Source organism: Catharus ustulatus, chromosome 8 (genome assembly GCF_009819885.2).
Source record: "Catharus ustulatus isolate bCatUst1 chromosome 8, bCatUst1.pri.v2, whole genome shotgun sequence".
Classification (NCBI taxonomy): domain Eukaryota; kingdom Metazoa; phylum Chordata; class Aves; order Passeriformes; family Turdidae; genus Catharus; species Catharus ustulatus.
This window is the reverse complement of record NC_046228.1, coordinates 8,983,592-9,005,469: the sequence shown is the minus strand read 5'-3', so window position 1 is coordinate 9,005,469 and position 21,878 is coordinate 8,983,592. Positions and strand designations below refer to the sequence as shown.

The following is a 21,878-nucleotide window of genomic DNA, read 5'->3' as shown; positions in this document are numbered from 1 at the left end:
ATCCTCAGGGACCCAAAGGACATTTCCAGTGGCTGGGATGGCACTTGGAGCCCTCCAGGCTGCTGCTTTGAGAACATCCAAACTGCTCCCAAACTGCTCTGTTCTGGAGCCGTTTGTTTTTAGAAAACTCCAGGTCTGCCCTAAATCACATCATACAGTGGTGGTGTAATGTACAGGTGCCAAACTGCTGATAAGTGTTGCTGGGGTGCTCCATGAGAAAAAAATCACACTTGTCATCTTAGGCACTTAATGAAAAATCAGGTTTTTCAAGAATTTTTCCTAGCAGGGATGCCTTAGTTTCAATTTGTGTATATATGCAATAAAGGTCCCATATAAGTCAACCTCTGAAACACCATCTGAAGAGCTTAACTTGATCCTTAAAATATGAGTCTCCTCTGAGGAGTGCTGTAAAAATTCTATTATGGGATAGTCTATTTGTCCATCTCAGCAATTTCCAGAAGAAATGTCTTTGTTTTATAAGTACAATAGCAGAGACTTTATAATTTTATGTATATATATGCATATATACACACATAGCCCTGCAAATTCAACCAGGATTTTAAAATAAGTCTGGATTCTGTCCCTTTTGTATACCTCCTGATAACACTGATTTGCAAGGCCATCAAGTATTTTTCATTGTTTCCTCTGAACCTTTGCCGTGGGTTTAGTGAGGCAGTGGTTTTCTCAGCATTACTCTGTGTGTAATCAAAGGCAACATTGCAGATGGAAATAACTAGCACTTAGCTCATGTGTGTGAAAAAGCAGCAGAATCCATAGCTGCATTTGTCCTGCAGGGTAAAAAAAAAAAAAAATGGAAAAATGGCTTGAGATGGGAAGCTGTAAGTGTAAGAAGTGTGCTGTGTAAGGAGCACCAAGATGTTTATATTGATGTTTTGTCCTTTAGGTGCCTGTTTTTAAATTGCTGTATATTTCAAATGAACACAAATTCTAATTGATGGGCATAAATATCACAATGTAGAAAACGAAGATTCAAAATGTAGTAAAATGCACAATCTACTCAAGTTCATCACCAATCAAAAGCCAAGTGAGCATTTGCTAGAGATCCTCCAGAGAATGGAATTCTGGGGTAGAGCTGGAACTCGAACTGCAGCCAGCCCAAAAAGCCAAAAAGCTACAGACTGTCCCTTCCCTCTGTCCCTTGTCCCTCCACCTCCCAGTGGCTGCTTCTGATCTCCAGAGTCCTGGTAGAAGAAACATCCTTCTCTGCAAGCAAAACCACCCTCATGACAAAACTGTTGTGCACTGCACTCACATGGTTTTCTAGTTGTAAATTACCAATTAATAAACTAACATTGTCTTGAAAGGAGTTTTTCCTCTCCAGATTGCACCTCTTTAGAGCTATATTGCATTTTTGAGGGAAACTGAAGCTTCATTAGTAATTTGGTACTCATTTTTCTTCCTTTTAAAAGGTGTTTTTGTAGCATTGGTAGAAACCTTGAACAAACCCTCACCATTGACTATTTTTCTTTTAAACTTTGGTATTTTCATCCTCTAACTTTGCAATGCATTTCTTTTTATGACATTTAGATTTTGAGAGATTCAGTTTGTGAAAAAAAAAAGGGAAACATTAAAAATATGAGCAAATTAATATTTTTTCAGCCTATCCAAGGTATTCTGTTGTGTTAGAGTTTTGCCCCATTTGTAATTTAAGCCTGTTAAAGCTTTGTTTTATCATCTATTACTGACTTCTGGGCTTCTGTTTGCACTTACTGGCTGTGACAAGCATTTCATTTTATACGGAGAAAAAATTGTTTTGGTTTCAGTTACTTTTTTACTGTACCCGAAAAAGAGAATGGGATTTGCAAATGATAAATGGGGAAGTTGACTAGCTAACTAATAAAGATTTGTCTTAATCAAGTATGATTTGTCAGAACAGGAGCGCACTGGGGTCAGGGCACACGCAATGAATAATACAGCATTCACTGGAGAGAAGGACCAGGCAAAAGGCCTCATAAATATGCTGTGATTACCCACTGCTAATTCGTATTCAAAGAGTGAATTGCACTGAAGCCAACTCCGAGGTTGCTGAGCTGTTCACCTGCTTCGTGGGCTTTACCATGTTTGAGAAAGTTTATATATATATATATATATATATATATATATATACACACACTGTTTGCAGAATGCTTTATTTATGCACAGACTGCTGCACTTTTTTAGTCAATGTGTTTAAACATTATTTATTAATCAGCTTCTAGGTTTGTTTTATTTTTCTAATGTCTGGGTGTTATTTTATTTCTGGTTTTTGTTGTTTAAATATGAATGTGAATACAGCAGGAGATAGTTCCATTCACATTTGAAATGAATTTCTGAACAGTGCAAGAAAGGTTAAAACACTCTTTAGCTCCATGGAAGTATTAGAGATCAAACAGGCATAGACTTCTTGTTTATGTTGCCAGCTTTCCTGACTTTCTAATTGGCCTGTAGATTCAAGATAAATCTGGTACATCAGGATGTTGGGAGAAACTTGAACAAGCCCAAATGTAATTTTATTTCGCTCTGGCTTTACTTTCTGATGTTGACTTTGCTTTTTTCTTCAAGGAGCACTTTCTCAGATTGAAACAGTTGAAGGATATACTCTTCTCATAGGTCTTCTGATGTCCAGAGATGCTGCAAAACACCCTTGTTACTATTGATAAGTTTAAGCTACATAAATGAGTCATAAAGAATCAGTTTGAAACAAAAAATAATGAATTGTTCCAGTGCTTTCAGATATAACTAGCAGTCTTTGTTCTTCATCATTGTGCTACCTAAATGTCATATACAGTGGTTTTATGTAGTTAAATAAGATTGAAAAAAATTCTTACTCCACTCTTCAATTTTAAAACATATTTCAGAATTTCAAAACATTTTCTCCTCTTTTCTATTTGCTGGTTGGCTAATAGCCTGTCTTATCTATTTTGTGCTTAGCTCTATGTCTTAAAGTGCACTTACTGCTTTAAGAGTGGATCAGTTCTAGAGATAGGGCCAGCTTTACAAGCCTCAAGCTGCTCAGTGCAGGGGTTTAAGTTGCCAACTCTCTGCCTGCACATTTTAAGTCTTTAAAATAGCCAGTAATGTGGAGTCCAGAGTAATTATTTGCACTGCTCTAAGTTTATAGCAAGCTGGGTAGAAGGTGGAGCACTTTTGATTAATTAATGATTATGAATCCAGCCTTGGATGAACCAAAGATCACCATTGTGTCATCTCTGTGCTGTTTGGAGTCACAAGTTTAATTAAGTGACAGTTTGTGGCTAAAGTTTTAGAGGATGTATTTCTGCAAGTTAATTTAGATGCAATCAGGATTTTTAATACTCTCCCCTGCTAAATCACTTTCAGACAAGTTCAAGACTGGCAGCTCTGCAATGAAGCATCACCCATTCCTGCACCAAGTTCAGAGTGAGCAGAGGCTTCTTCCATCCTGGGAGCACTTCAAAAGTAGCAAAATAAGACACTAAGGGATTGGATCCCAACTTCATGTACACTATTAGTGATTGAAATGGGGGTAGCAAGTTGTTTGCTTATTGATGCACTAAAGAAAGGTTTCTTTTTTGCCTTAGAACTTATTTGAAGGAAGAGGGTGAGGGAGGAAGATGTGATGGGAGGAATTTGGAGCAGACAGCAGTGCTGGGCTGGGGCATGGCAAGAACAATGGCCAGCCTGCAATGTAGACAAGTGCTCAGCAGAATCAAAGTCTGCCACCTCCTGTGAATGTTGCTGTGAGGATGTTAGTAAGGGAGCTCAGCTAGATTGGTGATGGGAGTAGACAGAAAAAAAAAAAATATATCAGTTAGTGAGAAATGAGTTGTTTTTTACCAGCAGATTGATGTAAGTTAGGATTTCAGAAAAGGTATGAAACTTCAGAAATAGAAAAAGCAACTGGAGGTGAAGTTACTAGGTCTGTCATCTTTCTTCTTTCTTTATCCTATTTTCTTCTCATTCATCTGCCCTTTTTTTTTTTTTACTGGGGAAGGACAAACCAGGACTGGACCATGGGAGGTGTTAGTTATGAAATGCTCCCAGTTTGTTCTTGAAGGCATCTGGCACCTTCCTCAAATATCTTTTCTTCTTTATTTTGAACAAAGCAAAAAGACTGAATTCTGATTAGGAGTTCTGGATGTTTTTCTTTCTGGCTTCTCTGACCTCAGTTTCAACCAATCCCTTTTGCTTTTGACCAATAAAAATAATTTCATGAACATCCATTATAGCTTATAGGGAGACCTTTCCATTTGAAAAATGTTTGTATTTTTACTTTGGTGGACATCTTGGACTTTGGAAGTTTGGGAAGTATTTTTAGATGTTACTTGCTTCCACAGTAAAACTGGGCAACTTCTTTTATCCTCTCTTGCAACTGAACTTCTGACAGCTCTGGAAGTGTTGGATGTCCTCAGTGAATGCTGTGGATTGTCAGTGCTCTTTCCACCTGTATGGTATTTGCTTCAGCTGAAGAAGCCAAGTAACCCTTTTAAAAAGTAGCTAATTTTTATTTTACTGTGTTAATTGACCACTTAGCAGCATGCAGATTAACATCTTCATGGCAGATTCTTGAGGCATTTGAGCACTAACTCATGTTTCACTGTTCTGTTAGGGCTCTACAAATTGTCTCTCCATTGGCTTATGGCTGTTAGATTATCCTTCATTTATCTGTATTACCCTGTACTTGTTTTTTAATAACCTTAATGATCTAAATCCTTCTGTTTCTAATTATATCAGCTGTTCAATGTAAATATATGTCAGTTGTGAACTGGGGAATTTATTGGACTTTCACCTGTGTCCTTATACTTCAAGATATGTCATCACTTTCTTTATTAACTTTCTGCTGTCAGAAGCATAAGGTGTTCAACTCAACCCTGCATTCTTCAACTCCTGCAACCTATATTTTCCAAGTTTGTAAATCTGCTTGCTGTCACCTCTGAACAGCAAGCTTTTAACACTTTCTAGTATTTTTTCCCAGACACTGCTGTTGATGATTTATCCTAGTCTCCTAAAATCAAAACTTTTAACCTGTCCAAAATGGAGTGGGTTTCAGGGAAAAAAAAAAATCCCAGCCTGTGTCAGCTTCCAAAAATCTTCTCTAAGCTTTTGCTACAGCTTCAAAGCATGTGATGTCCCTGTGCAAAGACAACAAACAATTGCACTCCCCAAATGGCACTGCTCGCTAGGCAGGGCTGAGGATCTCAGCATGGAACTGTGTCCCACTCCTACTCTGGTCAACACACAGTGGTTTTTATGGTGTATTTCTTGATTCTGTAGAACAGTCATCTTGGTTTTTAACATGATCTTCTGCTTTTCCCAGTGTAAATTCGTTTGTCTTTTCCAACCTCGAGTTGCATAGCTCAGATGCGTGCATTGTATATATGATGAGATTGAGCAAATCATATTTCCAGGCATCCTCTCTGATTTGGTTGGTTTTAAGCTTTTTGTATATTTTAAATTATATCAAGATATCTGCTGCATCTTTTATATGTACACATACACATATATATGTATACACACACATATATGCACACACACAGGGTATACTTTGAAAGAAGAAGTGCTCTATAGACTATGTTGGATTATTTTATTTTTCATATGAAAAGAAAAATGGGGAGTCTGTCTTCAAAATTCATAAAAATGCATGTTTGTTTATCCTAAAGCCTGGAGAGGCTCATTCCATGTCATTCCTGTCTCTTGAGTAAATATATTAGTCATTCTTAGGGCAAAAAAGTATTATTGACTTGAGTGATTAGAAAAAGCTCTTTCAGAATCTGTTTAGCTGATAAAGTACATAAATTCTTAAATGGCTGGAGGCAAAAAAATAAAAGAAAAACCAGTCAAGCACAACTTATTTTGTGTCCTTGATGTGTGTGTAGGTATTAGGAATCTAACTCTGTGGACCACGTATTAAATAATTGCAATTTGTATGTATAAATAAATTCTGCCTACAGGTTACAAGCAAATTCCAAAGAAAGGACTTATTCAGGAGTGCAAAGCATTGCTAGAAGTGATCATTGTCTTTCGGGTTTATCTCAACATAAATGTTGAAAACCACGTGCCAATTTGTGCGCACAAGAAGGGGGAAGTTAGGTTTGCATTTGTTACGTTTAGGGTTGGGGGGATGTTGTTTAGAGTGGGGAGGAAAGTTGTATTCATTCCTCTAATGAATTTCAGTGTTTTAGGATAAGAAATGTTATAATATTTCTTGCATAACATAGTCTCATAGAACCAGGCACCATTTGTGTTGGACTCACAACATGGTATTTTTGAAGTGCTTGGCACTAAAGAGGATGATTTCCCATACTTTGTTCAAACACCTTTAGGGCAGAATACACTTAGAGCTGTGGATTTTAGCATTCACCATTTAAGGATGATGCTTGTTAATATTATGTACTTTTCCAGAAATACTTTTTTCTGGCCATCACAGCATTAAGACTGGGATAATTGCTCTATCGAATATTCCTGCCCTCTGTCAGTACACAGATAATAATGATGTAAATGCATTCACCCTTCTGCTTCTCACAGTTTAGCTGTAATTTTAGAACATAATTTTATGCATCTCTTTGGGAATTTCAGTAAGAGGAGGCAGCACCCCTCAGTCTTTGGTAAGACTTGGGACTGCACCATAGTAAACATTGTCCATACAAAACAGCTGAAAGGTTGGCATAATCCCCAAATAATTGGCATTGTTAAGATTCTGTGGAAATAACACCATTACTGGCAACAGGCAACACCCTTTAGTTTGTGTATTGGACTTAATTCATGCATCTGCACTACAGTATATCTTACAGACCTGACCTTTTCACATAACTGTAGTAGCTTCATCAATGACTTGCATTATAAGTAGGCTGGGAAGATCTATACGGCACCATTGCACTAAAAGCATGAATCTGCCACAGAGATGAATGTTTAACTGGAATGAAAACATCAGAGTTGTGGGGAAACCTGAAAAATGTTTGTAAGCAGATAGCAATGATATCAAGCTTGTAATTAGCTGTAATGTGGGCTAATGCTACATTTTTCCTAATCCCAGGTACTTTCAGTTGCAAAGCAAGTGAAGAGACATGTCTTCATATCGTTGAGAAGTCTTTATTTTCTCTATGTAATAATATTTTTGTTTGATTGTCTTGACCTTCCAGCTAAAAATCAAGTTTCACTGTCACCGGTGAATTTTCTGAGTAGAATGAGGATATGAAGAGGATAAAGGTGTCAATTTATGTTTGCAAACTTATTGTGAGATTATGTTACCTCTGTCATGTCTCTTTGTTCAACTTATGTTGTTATTTTAGCCCAAAAAAGGCCAAAGATCATCAACGAAAGTGCATGTAGAGTAAAGCTGCTCCTGTAAAATTGATGATCCGTCCAATTATTTATCTATAGAGGCTGCTGGGAAGAAACGCAACTATCTCAGTTCTCAGACCCCTCTGCTAGGTTGAACTTCATGGCTGAAGGTTTAATCCCTAAGTGTCATATCAACAATTCATTCTGTGATATTCTGGCTGACATGCTCTCCTTCCTTATTTATTGATGTCTTCAGTCATCGACAATGAGAGGAAAATACACTATTCGTCAAAGTGACGGTGTTTTACCCTCACTTACAGTTGATGCTGCTGTCACATTGATGGTTGGAAAATAAACTCAATCATTATAAAAAGCTAAGAGTGTGAACTCACCAGTGACAGGAAGAAGATGAAAAAAAAAATATACAAACCCACAGTAACTTGCTTAAAAATTGGTGTAATAAAAATAAAACTGTTTCCTACAAAGATTTTTTTGAGCTTTGGTCATGAGATACCAAACCATTTTAGCTGTGTATTTTACACTTATTTCTTTGAAGGAAGACCTGCACCTCATCCTCCTTTATGTCTGCAAACATACATGCAATTTTTAGCTCTAAATACATTTTTTATCATTTCACCTTGTGGTACTAGGTTAATAATTTGTCGATTTTTCCCCCTTCTCTTTAAGAGATTTTGCTTTGTTTTTTTTTTCTCCCCCGGACTATATTGAACATATATATCTGTTTGTGTTTAACAATGTTTTGAGTGCTTTAATGAGGAAAAGCTCAGTATAGTTCCATCCTGTAAGTCCTCTGACGTGCAAACATAGGCAAGGCTCTCATGAATCACTTTCTGAGGCTGCCATTTGTGTAACTGCACTGCACTGTGCAGCCTTTTAAACTCCAAACTCATGCATCTTACCACATTTCACCTTTGGGAGGCATTGTATATACAGCTAAAAGTAAAGAGCAGCGAGCCAAGAGGGACAAGATAGCATAATGAGGATGTCAATTTGTGGTCAGAGGAAATATTTATCTTACTTGTACTATACTTGGCAACTGATAGAGAAATATATATGTAATGAATTTCCTTAGACTTTATCTGGCAGACTGTGTACCTTGTGTTAAATGGATTTAAAAATAACATTGCTTGTCTCAAACTTTTAAAGTTTGAGGCAATTCTACTTTGGATTGTTCCTTGAAAATGGACTGTATCTATTAAAAAAAAAAAAATCATAATCATGTTTACTAACATATTGGTGAATTTTTAATGATCCATTTCTTAAGGCTCCCTGAATAAAGACATTTTAGGATTCCACTCACTCACCACAACAAAAGCAAGGCTTTTTTTGTTGTTGTTTAGGGTAAAAAAACCCCTGTTTTTTGTAGTTTTACTGTTTTAGTTCGTATCTCTGGTAAGCCTGCTAAGTACCCTAAATGAATGTGCACAGAAATGCTGGTTGTCTCACACGTGCTGTGTGTCCTGAGGCAAAGCTACAGCTGCTTCAGCTCCTTCTGCCTGCTTCCCCCACTGTAAAATGGGAATGATTTAACTTATTTTTCTCCTTCGGGGAAATACAGGGAGGGTTGCTTAATATTTCTATAGAGCTTTGAAGATTAAAATCTCTTCTCTATACTTGCTGCTAATATTTCAGTGTTAGAGAAGCATTTGATTGAAGCTGTTTGAAGAGTAAAGTTTTGGCATCTTGTGTTGTCTTTGTACCATATCTTGAGGCCTCTCCACTGTAATTTTGCAACCTTTGGTTCAGCGTAAGCTGCGGAAGCAAACAGCCCCTGTGTAAACAAACGGTGATGACTATAAATTAATGTCTCTGTCTGCTGTTGAAAACATCAGGAGATTGCAGCCTATCTCTAAGCCAGCCAGAAACAGTCCATGGTGGAGCAAAGCAGACACCAGTAACTGGGACCAGCCTGGAAAAGCTTTCATTTAAGCATCAATGGTAAATGCTGAGAGGCACTGAGAGAGGTTTTCTTCTAATATGACTTCTGTGTCTTTAGATGGACAAGGATGGCTGGTGTTTTAGCAAAGGCTTCCTGACTTCCTTGGGCTTAAGGATAGATAGGAAGTATGAGCACCCAGCATCTAGAGCAAGTCTGAAATTATTTCACAGATCAAAGGTCAGCATCAATTCCCAGGGCCTAGACAGTCTCAAGAGGGTGCAGAGGGGCAGCTTCTGGTTTGGTTTGCTTCTGCAGTTTTATGTTGTTTGAAAAACTTAAAATTTAATACAATTATTTATTCCTCTTTTCAGTAAGGAGGAGTGATTAGGCTACCACATGTACTAAATGCACTTTTTAGAATCTAACTTGGCATTTTAAGGCCTGGCAGTCACAAGCTGTATTTTTCATGATTTACGTTTTCATTTTTTAATGCAGAGCAGATTGGACAGGAGATGCTTGAAAACCTCAGCCATGACAGAGAGAAGATCCAGCGTGCTCGGGAAAGGGTAAGTTTGATAATAAGTAATTGCTGATTCTGCATTTTACATTGGGCAAGTTCTTTGTGCATGCAAAAATAATCCAGATGAGATATAATCACCATCTGTAGTGGAGAGCTTACAAAGTGTCTTACATGGGCCCCATCCTGCCAAGTCTCTCTGTTGGGGAGTCACACTGCAGTCACCAAATCTGCTGTTGGAAGCAAATTTATTTTCTGTCACACGGTTAGGTCAGTACTCTGTCCTTTGAAGGGTTTGTTGTACTATCAATTCCAATGACTTCTTGGGCTTCCTATGAAACAGTTCAGTATCACAAGTGAGCTAATAGTTGAGCAACCTTACTCTTTGTAGCTGCAGATGCAAATAGCCCTGCAGCTATAATAGTCTGTGTGAAGAGCAGGTACTGCTGCCCTGTCTGCAGCCAAGGTAACAAATCTGTGTCACTTTTGGCTTGTGTGGCCTCCATGGGATCAGCTCCACTGTACAGGGTTAATGGAGAGCTCAGGATCCCATCCCATTTAATGTGTACAAGTTCTCTCAATCTCCATGTGAGAATCCAGCCTCTGTCTCTGGTTTCTGCTCACAGAACCAGGACCTTCTGTCCATGATGTGTTGTTCAGATACTTTTCCAAGTGTCCCAATTTTCCCAAAGCTAGATTCTCCCACACATCTCTTAACTGACCAATGGCACTTTAAAAAAAAAAAAGCCTTTGTCTGTCCCATGGAGTTTTTTCTCTTGGATAGCTTTAATTAGTAAAGCTTCCCATAACAGCATTAGAGCCATTTTCTCCCAGCTGTACCAGTTGCTTTCTGAAGTGCTGGGAATTAACTACTGTAAAATACTAAATATATTTAGATCACTAAATGTAACTAAGAATTGTGAGGATTGACCAAGTTTTGTTCTGGCAACTTGGTGTCTTATTTCACCTCCACTCCTTACATCCCCAGTGACTGCTGAGTCTGAAATGCTTTTCTATTTCTAGCTAGACAAATAAAACCTAGGCAATAGAGATGAATGCTATGTATTCCTTTCTGCTGATCCTATATATCCCAGGGATGTAGTACTGATCACTCAATGTACACATGGTTCATAGCAAAACTTTTCCTTTTCATTGCTGTCTACCTGAGGAGCAAATTTCTTTGATGGCAAAAACCTGTAAGATGCAAAGAGCAAGATTAAAAATAAAAAAGATATTCTAGGAAAATGCAGCACATACACACTCCACCACAGTGTAGTAAAAAACGCTCTTGTCATAATGGAAGATCTCTCATTCCAAGTTTTTTGTCAGAAGCCACTTAAAATATTTTCTTTAGGGAATTCAGAAAAGTTCTCCAGTGGATCCACATGGGTGGAGCTGTTCCAGCTGTCTATAAACACTCAGATGAACATTTAGGGGAGATCTTGGATAATTTGGTTAGTTTCCCCTTTTTATGGAGATTTTGAAAGACCAGAAAAGAGGGTGCTTTATCAATGTTAATACCTGTACACTAAATACATGGAGTTATTATCTTATCAACCAGGGAATAAACTTGTCTTCTGGAATGAAATTGCCAACTTGAATATGAGGGTCAGCTTTAACAGTTCAATGCTGTGAAAGTTAGGAATTTAGTTTTTTTTTAAATAAGCAAATCATAGATAAGTTAATGTCTCAATGGTTTGGTTAAATGTACATATATGAATTTTCCTGCCTGTAGAGTAAAAGTCCTATTTTCTTCTGACACAAAGAGAAGGGATAAAAGCTCTGCCAGAAGTCAGATAGGTTAACTGGACTATCCAAACATTAAAAGAGGTAACATTTTTTAGGAAAACCTCAAAATTTGTCTAAGGCAGACAAGATATCAATGTCAGCATCTTGTCCATCTTCATGCATTCTCATTATTACCCTCAATATGATTTTTAAACACCATGTATATTTGCCATTGCTAATATCAAAGCCTGTTTCAAAATGTTTTCTCTCCAGCAGTTCTGTGAAACATGCACTGTTTGAGAGGTTCACATTCCACCAGTTCCATTCCACACTTCTGTGCTGTGCTGGTGTTGGTAAAGAAATGGCAGAAAAACTGCAATGAGATAATTCAGCTTTAAATAAAAACAAACTTACAGTTTGAAACTCTTCATGTGGGGGGGTTTTTTCTGCCAGAGCTGGAAGAAAAGGTGTTTTCTTAGCATTCTCTTGGGAGGTAGCTAGAGATCTTCTATATGTGTATGTGTTTGTTTCTTTTTTAATGTTTTTTTTTTTGCTTATTTTGTGGGTTTTTTATTACCATAAAAACATGAGGTCGTCTTGCTTAGAGGAGTTTGTCAAACCTCTAAGATTCAGCTTCCCCTTCCTAACTACCAGCACTGATTCTAGCTGTCAGGTAGAATCCTGCAGCAAGAGAGGAAAGTTAGGATCAAACATTTAATGGTAAAAAGAAGAGTGCTACTTTTCTGTGAAAAGGGAGGAGAAGCCCCAAGTGTTAAATGCATCTTTATGAATAATAAAAGACCAATGTAAAGCATACATTTGTACTTCAGATTCCCTTCTAGCATAGATAAGAACTTGGCTTTTTAATGAGCCTTTTAAAAATTACTGTGACGTTTTTTCTTCTGTTACTTGTGTCAAATCGGGCTAAACTGCTTTTCTGGAGCTTGAATTGTCTAGATGAATCAGGAAAAAATGAGGCAATGGCCTCCCTGGAATATAATACTCGTCTTTGTTCCATCATAGCACATAATTACAGAGATCTGAGAGTTAGTGCAAGCCTTCCCACTGAATATGATATTGCTAAGAGCAAGACTTGATTGGTGTTATCCAATCCCAGCTTCTGCTTGGTATTTTCTTAATAGGTTTTGGAAGAATAAGGAGGAAATTTATGTAAAAAGGTTATGTGACTCTGATTGTCACATCACCTACTGATTTCAGTAATAAGCATTAAATCTGGCAGCAAATATTTACAGTATTGTGCTCCAGAATAGAGAGTTTAATATTGCTGCTGTTCAAATATTCAAGATATAATAGTGGTTTGTTATGGTGAAGGTGATTTGTTATTGGAAGACTGCCACTCTCCTTGGCAGTGTTACTGTTTTGATGGATTTGTAACACAGGATGCATTTTGTCTACTACAACCAAGTTTTTTCTGTAAGAAGTCAATGACTCAGGTAATCCTTTCAATCTGGTTTGATAATGAAGAGGTAAATATTTGGCTTTCATAAGGAGAATAATGTTTTTATGTATGTACACACAGCTGGGCTTTGGGGCATGTTAGAAATAGTGGTCCCTGCTATTTCATAACTGAAATAGTCATAATCATTACATTATTTTTTTACAGTAGATTTTGATGTTCCACTGGTTCCAAGATGACTAAAAGATGTCTTTCCTCTAGTTGCCAATGGTAAAAGAGGTGATAGGAGAGTAACTATTCTGCTTATAATCTTCTAATTTTTAGATTTCCTTTTGTGGGACACTAATAAATGCAAAAAAAGAAGGGACATTTTAATCCCTTTTAAAAAGCAGTAGAGATAAGAATGAAGTTAATTTGCTTCATAACTTTCCATCTACTCAATTTCATTTTTTACCTATTTTGCAACATGCTTGAGAGCTATAGAAAAAGACAGCCAATTAGGAGTAGCTGTAAACTGCAGGTGTCCTTTGTCCTAATAAACTACAAAAATGGTCGTTTCAGTGAGAGTTCCTTACATGAAAATAACCCCCATATGTACTGTACAGCTGTTCCCTCTGTACATGTATATATACTATTCACAAAGCATTTGAGCACCCAGGCCAGAGGTGGCTGCTGGAAGGTCAGTACAAGTTTTGTATTTAAGAAGCAGTATAGACATATTTCTTTTACACAAAATTGCTAAAAGGATATATTTTTTATTTCTGTTACTTTCTTTAAACTACAGTCTTTGAAAAACAGTGAAAGAAAGATAAATTTTTCTTTTCATAAAGCATCAGGAACATGGTTGTCTCTTCATCCCTTGATCCTTTCCCTAATATACACAAACAATACACATACACATGGGAATTATGGATTCCAATGTATAGAGCTTCTACCTGCAACCCTTTATTTGTGAAGCTTTTGCTCTTTATCCTGACTCACCTTTGTTGCCTCAATGACTTACCTTCCATGGGTTTCATATTTATGTAAGTGAAAACAAGACAAGACATTTTGAAGTGTCGGCACTTGGGTGGCTTTATGAGCTGGTTGTGTGCTAAACCTGAAGCTAACAGATCAGAGGACTGTAGAAACACCTGTCCTTTGTACAGAATGGAGCAATGTGCCTTTTACCTTTAATGGGCCCCTTTTCTCCCCAGCTCAGAGAAGCAGATGCAAACCTGGGGAAGAGTTCCAGAATTTTGACGGGAATGTTGCGAAGGTAAGGCCAAGGTAGGGGACATTTCTGCTCTTTCTTTTCTTCTCCTCTCCCTCTGTGCCTTTATTTTCAATTTTACTTCAACCTCAACATCTTGCTGGTGTACCTGATTTTTTTTTTACCCAGGCTGCTGTGTAGAATGTTTTTGGGTGATGGAAGGCCATGCCTATGGAAAGAGTTTTTTGTAGCCTGAAGGATAACCCCTGTGTAATGATTCCTCATCTTTGTTTCTTTGTATTTTTTTGGGGAGGTTTGGATGTGCATTCTAAAATTAAGATTTTTTTGATGATGATTTCCTGTGTTTCTTATTCTTGAATGATTTTGGTACTCTGTGGGGGGCGGGTGGTTTGCCTGTTAAATGAGAAAACTGGTAAATATTTTGGGGCAGCATAAATTTGTGTGCAGAGAAAAGGTTAAAATTATCAATTCTGCCTAAATAAATGAGGCAGACACACTATCAACCCTTGTGGTTTTAGCATGTTTCTTCCATGCTTTCAATGTTATGAAAATTGTCCCTGGGATCAAAATGAGATGATATGAAAAGGAAAATTGTGCAATGTCCTAAAACTCTGTGTGACTGAAGGGAGGGAGTTACCCACTGATGACTTCTCCCCTTAAATTTGCATTGGTGCATTCTCAGACAGATTTTTTTTGAATTAGTGGCACCTCTGGATATGTGTTCTTCACCCAGTGAAACAGCACCTGAGCTTCTCTGTGATGTCCATGTTTCTGTACATATTCAGCTTCCTAAAGAAGAAAAGCATCCCTCTAGTACGCAGTGCTGGGTGCTAAGAAAGCACAGGAGTTTAGTTTAAAGGAGTTTAGTGCATCCTCTGAAGAATTTGGTTTGAAATTACCCTTGCCACAGGCTTTGTTGTGTGTTTGCTTAATGCACTTTGCTTATAAAAAAAAGAAAGGCAGAAAAGAGGAGAAAATTTTAGCGGAGTTGTTGAGTTGTCACTTGGCTTAGGAAATGTGAAAACTGGAATTTTGAAGTTGTTCTTTAGCACAAGCGTTATTTTTCCATAAGTCTCCTCAGAAAAATACCTTTGTTAGTTCCTTGTGTACCAAATTGACAAAGGTTAAAATGACTGAACCTGATGCCTTCATTCCACAGATTTCTTACAATTCCAACTCCTAAATGTAACACATAAAATTCTCTGATTAAGAGTAATATGTAAATGACACAAGCTAAATTCAAAATCCATGGAGGAAGGAAGTGGCAATTGAAAGGGATGGTTCAGTGACTGTAGACAATCAAAATAAACTATAAAAAAATGAAGGAAAAGAAAAGACACCAACCAAACCCAAGTCTCCCCCGGAAGGGCTCTGCGACATGAGCTGTAACGAATATTCTGCATATGTCTCCATTTTGTCAAATCTCATTAAAGGGGTTTCTTGCTTTATGTCAATTGAGCTGTCCAAAAATCATTCATCATTTTAGTGCAAAAAAAATCATGCAGTTATTTAAATAATATCATATTAATGTTAAAGTTCAGCTGTCATTTAATAGTATGGCTTAATCAGACATAGCATTTAGGAAAAATAGTTTTTTCGGGCTTTACTTGGCTTTCAGGTTGGCAGATTCAAATAAGGATTTATGGGTTTCTAAACCAATGTATTCTTTCCATGTTTATGCTTGAGGTACCCCAGCCTTTTTTGCAGCACCCTGTAGTGTGTTATTTTCAATAAAATAAAGTATCTTCTCATATTGTGTTTGAATACATTTGCAAGTAATTTGGAAAAGCTGAAACAAAAAACATATGCTGTAACCTTTGACTTTGTTTTGTGTTTGGGAATCACAGTAAGGAGTCCTAGTTTATAAGTGTTCCATAAGCTAAATGAAAAATATGATCTTTCTGAGATGTACTTGGGCTCTTCTTTTCAGACAAAAGGATTATGTAGTCGAACACCACAACAGCATGTTTCTGTGTGTCAGGAAGGCACTGGATTTGCTTTTTCTTCACCAAAAATACTGAGCTGAGTCACTCATCTAGATGGAAGTCAGGTTAGGATTTAAGCCTAGGTCAGGTAAATATGCCAAAAGCAATGCCAGCATGGAAGCAGCTTTCAGTAGACAGTTCTCAGGATGTTGTTTAAAACCACATAATTGATAGAGCTACATTGAATTTAATTTGTTTGAAATTGTTGGGTAGAAGGGTCTAGCATTATGCCAGCCTCAGCAGCATCCCAATTTGTTTAGCTACAAGAATAATCATGAAATACAGATTCCAAGAAATCAGTGTCTATTAGATAAATACAACTGCAAGAAATATAATTAGCACAGATTGGCAGTTGTTTCTTAATTTCTGCATACTTCAGTACACACCACACAATGTTTTACATAATTACTGAAACCGACAAAATAAAAAACTGGAGGACCATTCTCCAAATCAATATTATACAGAAAAAGTAATGTTAAATTGAACATTGTTCAATGTAGTGAATGTTCCCACAATAGATATTTCCTGATTTGCTTGAATTCATATGCCATGCTAACACCCTATGCTTCAAATTAATGCCTAACTCTTTCTAATTTTACTGTCTGGGAAAGGTAAAGCAGCATCTCTTTTGAATCTGGCTGAATATATTAAGAGATCAGGTATTTAGATAGCTAGAGGGCTAAATTACTGCCTTTGTATGACCTAAATTCCCTGGCCATGTGTTTGTGCATAAAATGTTCTGGGGATGGGGAATAAAAGCAGAGACAGGTTTTGCAGGTCACCATAGCTCACTAAGGAGATCAGTGGCATAATAGGGAGAGGTCTTCCTATCCCACTTCGCTCCTCTAGCAATAATGTACACAGCCTTATGTATTGGAATTTGTTGTCTCACAATATTTTGGTACGTGGGTAAGAATATTTTTGTAATAAGTGTTTTTAAATATTCTCACATACATATGACCTATACATGCATGATTTTTTTTTTCTGTAGCAACTACTTAGGTTCTACTAAACTAACACATTCCTCTTATGGCATGGCATTACTAGGATCAGGAGGAATAGCTTCAGAATGAAAGAGATTTAAATACAATGTATTTAAATTAGACATTAGGATGAAATTCTTTGTTGTGAGTGTGGTGAGGCACTGGAATGAATTGTCTCAGGTCTCTGTCCTGTGCCCTGTACCTCAGTGTGAACTGGGGCGTGCACAGTGTACTAGAAAGAAGTAGAAAAGAATGTGTTCTGGAATGTCTTCAGGGTTTTACCCATATCCTAAGCCAATAGCATAGAAAAGCTTATAAGAAAAGAGTTTGGAAAGTCTCCAAGCCACACACAGCCCAGTGGGAAACAAGCAAACCTAAAAGTAACCAGATAAAAATTTCAATAGATTCGAATCTTTTTTCAATTAGCAGATAGGTTCCATCTATCCCTTTTGAATTGCAGGAAAATATTTTAGAAGAATAGTTGCTACACTCCAGAACAACTTTTTATCCTGTCTGGTTCACCAGGAAATTTTTGTGTCAAAAATACTCTTAATCTTCAGATTTCAGTGTTCTGAATTGTTATCAATGACGTTTTGAGAAGCTTATTAACACATCCGCATTTATAAAAGAGATTTTTAAAGTTTGATTCCCATCAGGACAGAGACAGTACCTCTATCTAATAGAAATGAGGCTGAAAGGGTTCAGTTTAGCTCTCAGGTAATAAATTATGTGACATGCCAACAGCTGCATGACCAGTATGACTGCAGTCAGAAATGGAATGTGAGTTCTGGAGAAGCTTCCTTATTCTTTCCAGGAAAATCCTGGAAGTCCTGCTTCTTCCATCACTGCTGGTTAAAATCTGTTCTACTTTTGAGCTCCAGGATATTTCAGACCTTGCAGTTGTTTTTCAACATTTCACAGAATTGTAGGACAATTTAGGTTGGAAGGTCATCTAGAGGTCATCTGGTCCAACTTCCTGTGCAAAGCAGGTCTCATTAGAGTAGGTTGCTCAGACTTTCCTCCAGTCACATTGCAAGCACATCCAAGGCTGGAGACACCAGTGCCTGTCTGAGCAGTCTGTTCCAGCAGCAGCTGATGTAAGCAAATTCTCCAGGTATCTCACTGAAATTCCCAGCACCCAACTTGTGCCCATTGTCTCTGGTCCTAAGCAGAAGTTATTTCAAACATGATTTTTAGAATTGGCCTTCAGAGTTTGGGGCTGGATTGCAGTTTTTTGTAGTAGCTCTCACACAGCTTTGGCAGTGGTGATGTTGTGGTTGTTGGGCTGAGGGGACACTGGTGCAGGGCAGTTCTTCAAGCAGGGCATGGGGTGCTCTGCCCTCACCCACTGACCTGGGCTGTGACCATTCAGCACTGTATGCTGTATTATTTCATTGCTTTCTCTTGCTCCTAGAGATGTGCACAGTTAAGGATGTCTGTTCTGCCTCCTTGCTTGGCTACAAAGCTACATTTCCACGTGTTAGGAACAGCAGCAGGGACAGTCATGTCCCTGTGGACACAAACCCAAACAAAGAGGGAGCGTTACCACTGCCTTTTTCCCTATTTCCCTACCAATCTGTTTCCATCCCCAAAAGTTCATGACAAAAAACTGATCTTCTTCTGAGCCAGAGCCTGTTTCAGTCATACTTGGCCATGACTGTTGAGTCTGCAGTTTTCTCGAGGCGGGTCTTTGTATCACCGATCCAGGGTGGGGTTTAACATACAGTTATATTTGCCTTGTTTTCATGCTAATAGAGGAGTTCCTCTTTCCAGGATATTTGGTCTCCAGCCAAAAGAAGTTTGAGTAGGAATTGTTTCTGCAACTTTTTTGCACATATATTTCTATTTTTACTTCAAGATATATTTCTACACTGAAAAATGATTGAAACTGTAAATCCTCAAGCAAAATGTCTACTCCATGTAGAATATTTACAGCTGCAGCTGTTTACTTCAGTAATTTAGACCTTGATTAGGGAGCATATTTAAGCATATGGTTAACTTAAACCAGAGGAGCAATTCCTTTAACTCGAGGGAGACTGAATATGGGGGGGAATAAGTGGCAGAAGGATTCTGGGTCATCTCTTGAGGCAACACAGCTTTTATTGTGCTCCTTGCAAACCATGTCCTTAATATTTCTGTTGCTAACTGGAAGCTGTAAAATATGCATAGGGTATTTTAGTGCTTGTTACTGTCAATATAATAACTTTTTTTATAATTTTCCTGTCTTTTAAGCATTTAATATAGTTCTTGATTCTTATGTTATTGAACATTTGTGTTTTGTTATGCAGCTAACTTTTATCAATTATGAAGTGTCAAATTTTTCAGAAGGAAACTGATAAGCTCTCTGGTGCTGTTAATCACGATCTAGTCCTTGGATGAGGAACATACTGCTTGTTATTCCAGATTAAACCTTGGCATTAATTAGTACCTAGTTGTTCCTCGCTTTGTCTCTGACTTTAAAAAGAAACCTTGTTTCTTTGTTGAAGTGATGGACAAAACATCTGGAAAACATAAATGTGTCGTCAGCAAAATTCCCAAGGGTAAGCATTCTTCATCATTAGGAGTCCAACCAAAAAACAGGAAATGTACCTCTAGGTCTGAACAGCAAATATTTTAAAATAGTATGGGACAATGTGGGTTCCCTGTTCTTAGTTTAGGTACAATGTCATCTGATGCATGTAAGATGCATTTCTTATTTTTAATTAATCAATGGAAAACCATTTTCTAAACCTTACTCATCTTTCTTAGACAGTGTTGTACGTGTGCTGTTTCCACAATACTTTTGAAAAATCTTGCCCTGCTTTCATTCAGTGCTAGGAGTACTGTTCAGCTCGTGCACCATGGAGGGTACAGGACTCTTTTGAGCTGCTGTTTAACCACCAACATCAGTGTACATGGAGAGTTCCAGGCCACAGGTACTGAATGCCTTACAGAAAGGGACCAATTTCAACATTGCAAGCATGTAGCTGGGATTAGTTTAATGCCACCGTAGCCTTTGCAAACCTTCATCTCTAACAACCTAAGTGATACAGAGTTAAGTTTTCTTCAAACCTGGGAGAAAAAAGGAACATCACGATTGATCTTTACATCTAGTAACTTAAATGCATAGGATAAAATAAGTCAGTGTTTTAATCTCCTTGTGCCCAGGCAGCTTTAGAAGGGAATGTCCCTCATTTGGTGAGGTAAGGGTATTTATATGGTAGCGTTGTTTTATTTTTCAGATTGTTGGAAAGCTTTATTCACATGTCAGGCTGCCTACATTATGTCCATTATGAACAGGGTTCTCAGCATTCTTCAGACCACATTTCTAATTCTCTTTTTCCGTTCGTTTTTGAAGTGTACAATGGTCTTTGTTCTGTCCCCTCCATTCCCTCTTTTCTATCATCTGGAATTGCTATCTCATTTACTCCCCTTCAGTCTACTCGTGTCCAGCTGAACAGCTGGAAAGAACATTAACACACAGTTGTGTTTCTGCAGGAAAGCAGGATCCCAATGGATAATTCTCCTAGCTAGTCCTAGACTGCATGTACCAACAATGTAAAGCATCGTGATAGGTTCAGTATCATGTAACCCTTTGTGGTTGTTTCCTGCACTGGATTATGCTGACTACCATTAAGCAACTAGAGCCTAGAAAGGTTCACAGTGTCATGAGTGAAACAAAAGGCATTTCACAGCCAGCATTGTCATATCTGAGCCACAGCAGGTATCCCACGACATGCTTCCATGAGAAACCATGTCTTACAGCAGTGTAAGCAGTGCTGGACTTCCCTGCAGTAACTGCGAGGAGGTTCCAGTAGGATGAGTTCTCTCTGATGTGATATTCAGGAATAGTAAAGGTAGTGAACGTGCTTTGAATATAGTACAGTTGTTTAAGTGAAGGAGAGAAACTGTTAGCAAAATCTGGCACTGGTAATTGCTGAAATAATTGGAGACAACTTTTCAGAAATCAATTAAGTCAAACGCTTTAAGGCCAGTAGTTGATTAGGGATCACGTTCTTGACACCACTCACACTGTAACTGTGAAAGAACAATATAGGTTGAATTTTACACATTCCATTTACTGCAGTGTTTAAGCCATAAATTCCTGAATGTAACATTTTCTGAACACAAGATATGCATTATATCTTGCCACTGGGTCACTTCATTTTAATCCATATATTTACCAAAGGAAATAGAACCAGCTTGGAAGTGATTTCAGAAAAGTTCATCCCTTTGTGTTAAGGCAGGATTGACTGACCCTGTATTTAATCCTGACAGATATTTGTTTGGCTGTTCTCCACTGAACATTCCCCATCTCTTCAATCAGATATTTCCAAATTTTCCCTAATGTTTAGCTCAAATCCTTTTTCCAGGATTTGACAGAGAAGTCTAGAGGACTAGACAGAGAAGTTTTATGTGTTGGTGCATGTGAGGAGATTTCTGGTGACTTGTGCATGGAAAGAAATTTCTGCTCAACTTTTCAAGAATTAGAGAACATAAATTAAAGTGTACAGAATTAAATTACAGTTTCTAGTTTTCGCCAAGCCTTTTGATGGGGTACAGGAATGTAAAGATAGAAGAGTTGGATGTTGTTCTAATAAGCAAATCCTGGAAGCTCAGTCTCTCCAAACAGTAGCTTCATGAGTAGGTGTCATGGAGCTTTGCAGCTGCAGACACCAAAATTAAATCATTCTCACAAGGTTACATACCTGGACTAAAACTAGACTGTGTACTGTGCTGACTGAAAGCAACATTTGAAAGTCAAAACTGCTAAATACCAAGACAGCTTTTTTGGTAGCGCTTCTAAACACTTAAAGTCATTGTGTCAAACAAACATGATTTTAACTCATTTGCCCATAGACATACCAGTATTTTGGACAGAGATAGTGTTTGAAA

The 21,878-nt window shown here is 37.7% G+C and overlaps 1 protein-coding gene across 4 annotated transcripts in view; it reads left to right on the top strand.

Moving 5' to 3' along the window:
* Nucleotides 1-21,878, top strand: part of VTI1A (vesicle transport through interaction with t-SNAREs 1A) — a 256,556-nt gene that overhangs the window by 145,686 nt on the left and 88,992 nt on the right. For 2 of the 4 annotated variants that reach the window (XM_033065469.2, XM_033065468.2), the window contains 2 exons: nucleotides 9,656-9,726; nucleotides 14,019-14,080. In XM_033065469.2, the coding sequence (XP_032921360.1) occupies nucleotides 9,656-9,726; nucleotides 14,019-14,080 (133 nt within the window). Of the gene's footprint in view, nucleotides 1-9,655; nucleotides 9,727-14,018; nucleotides 14,092-21,878 lie in introns of all 4 variants that reach the window. The other 2 variants (XM_033065471.2, XM_033065470.2) reach the window with 1 other exon arrangement.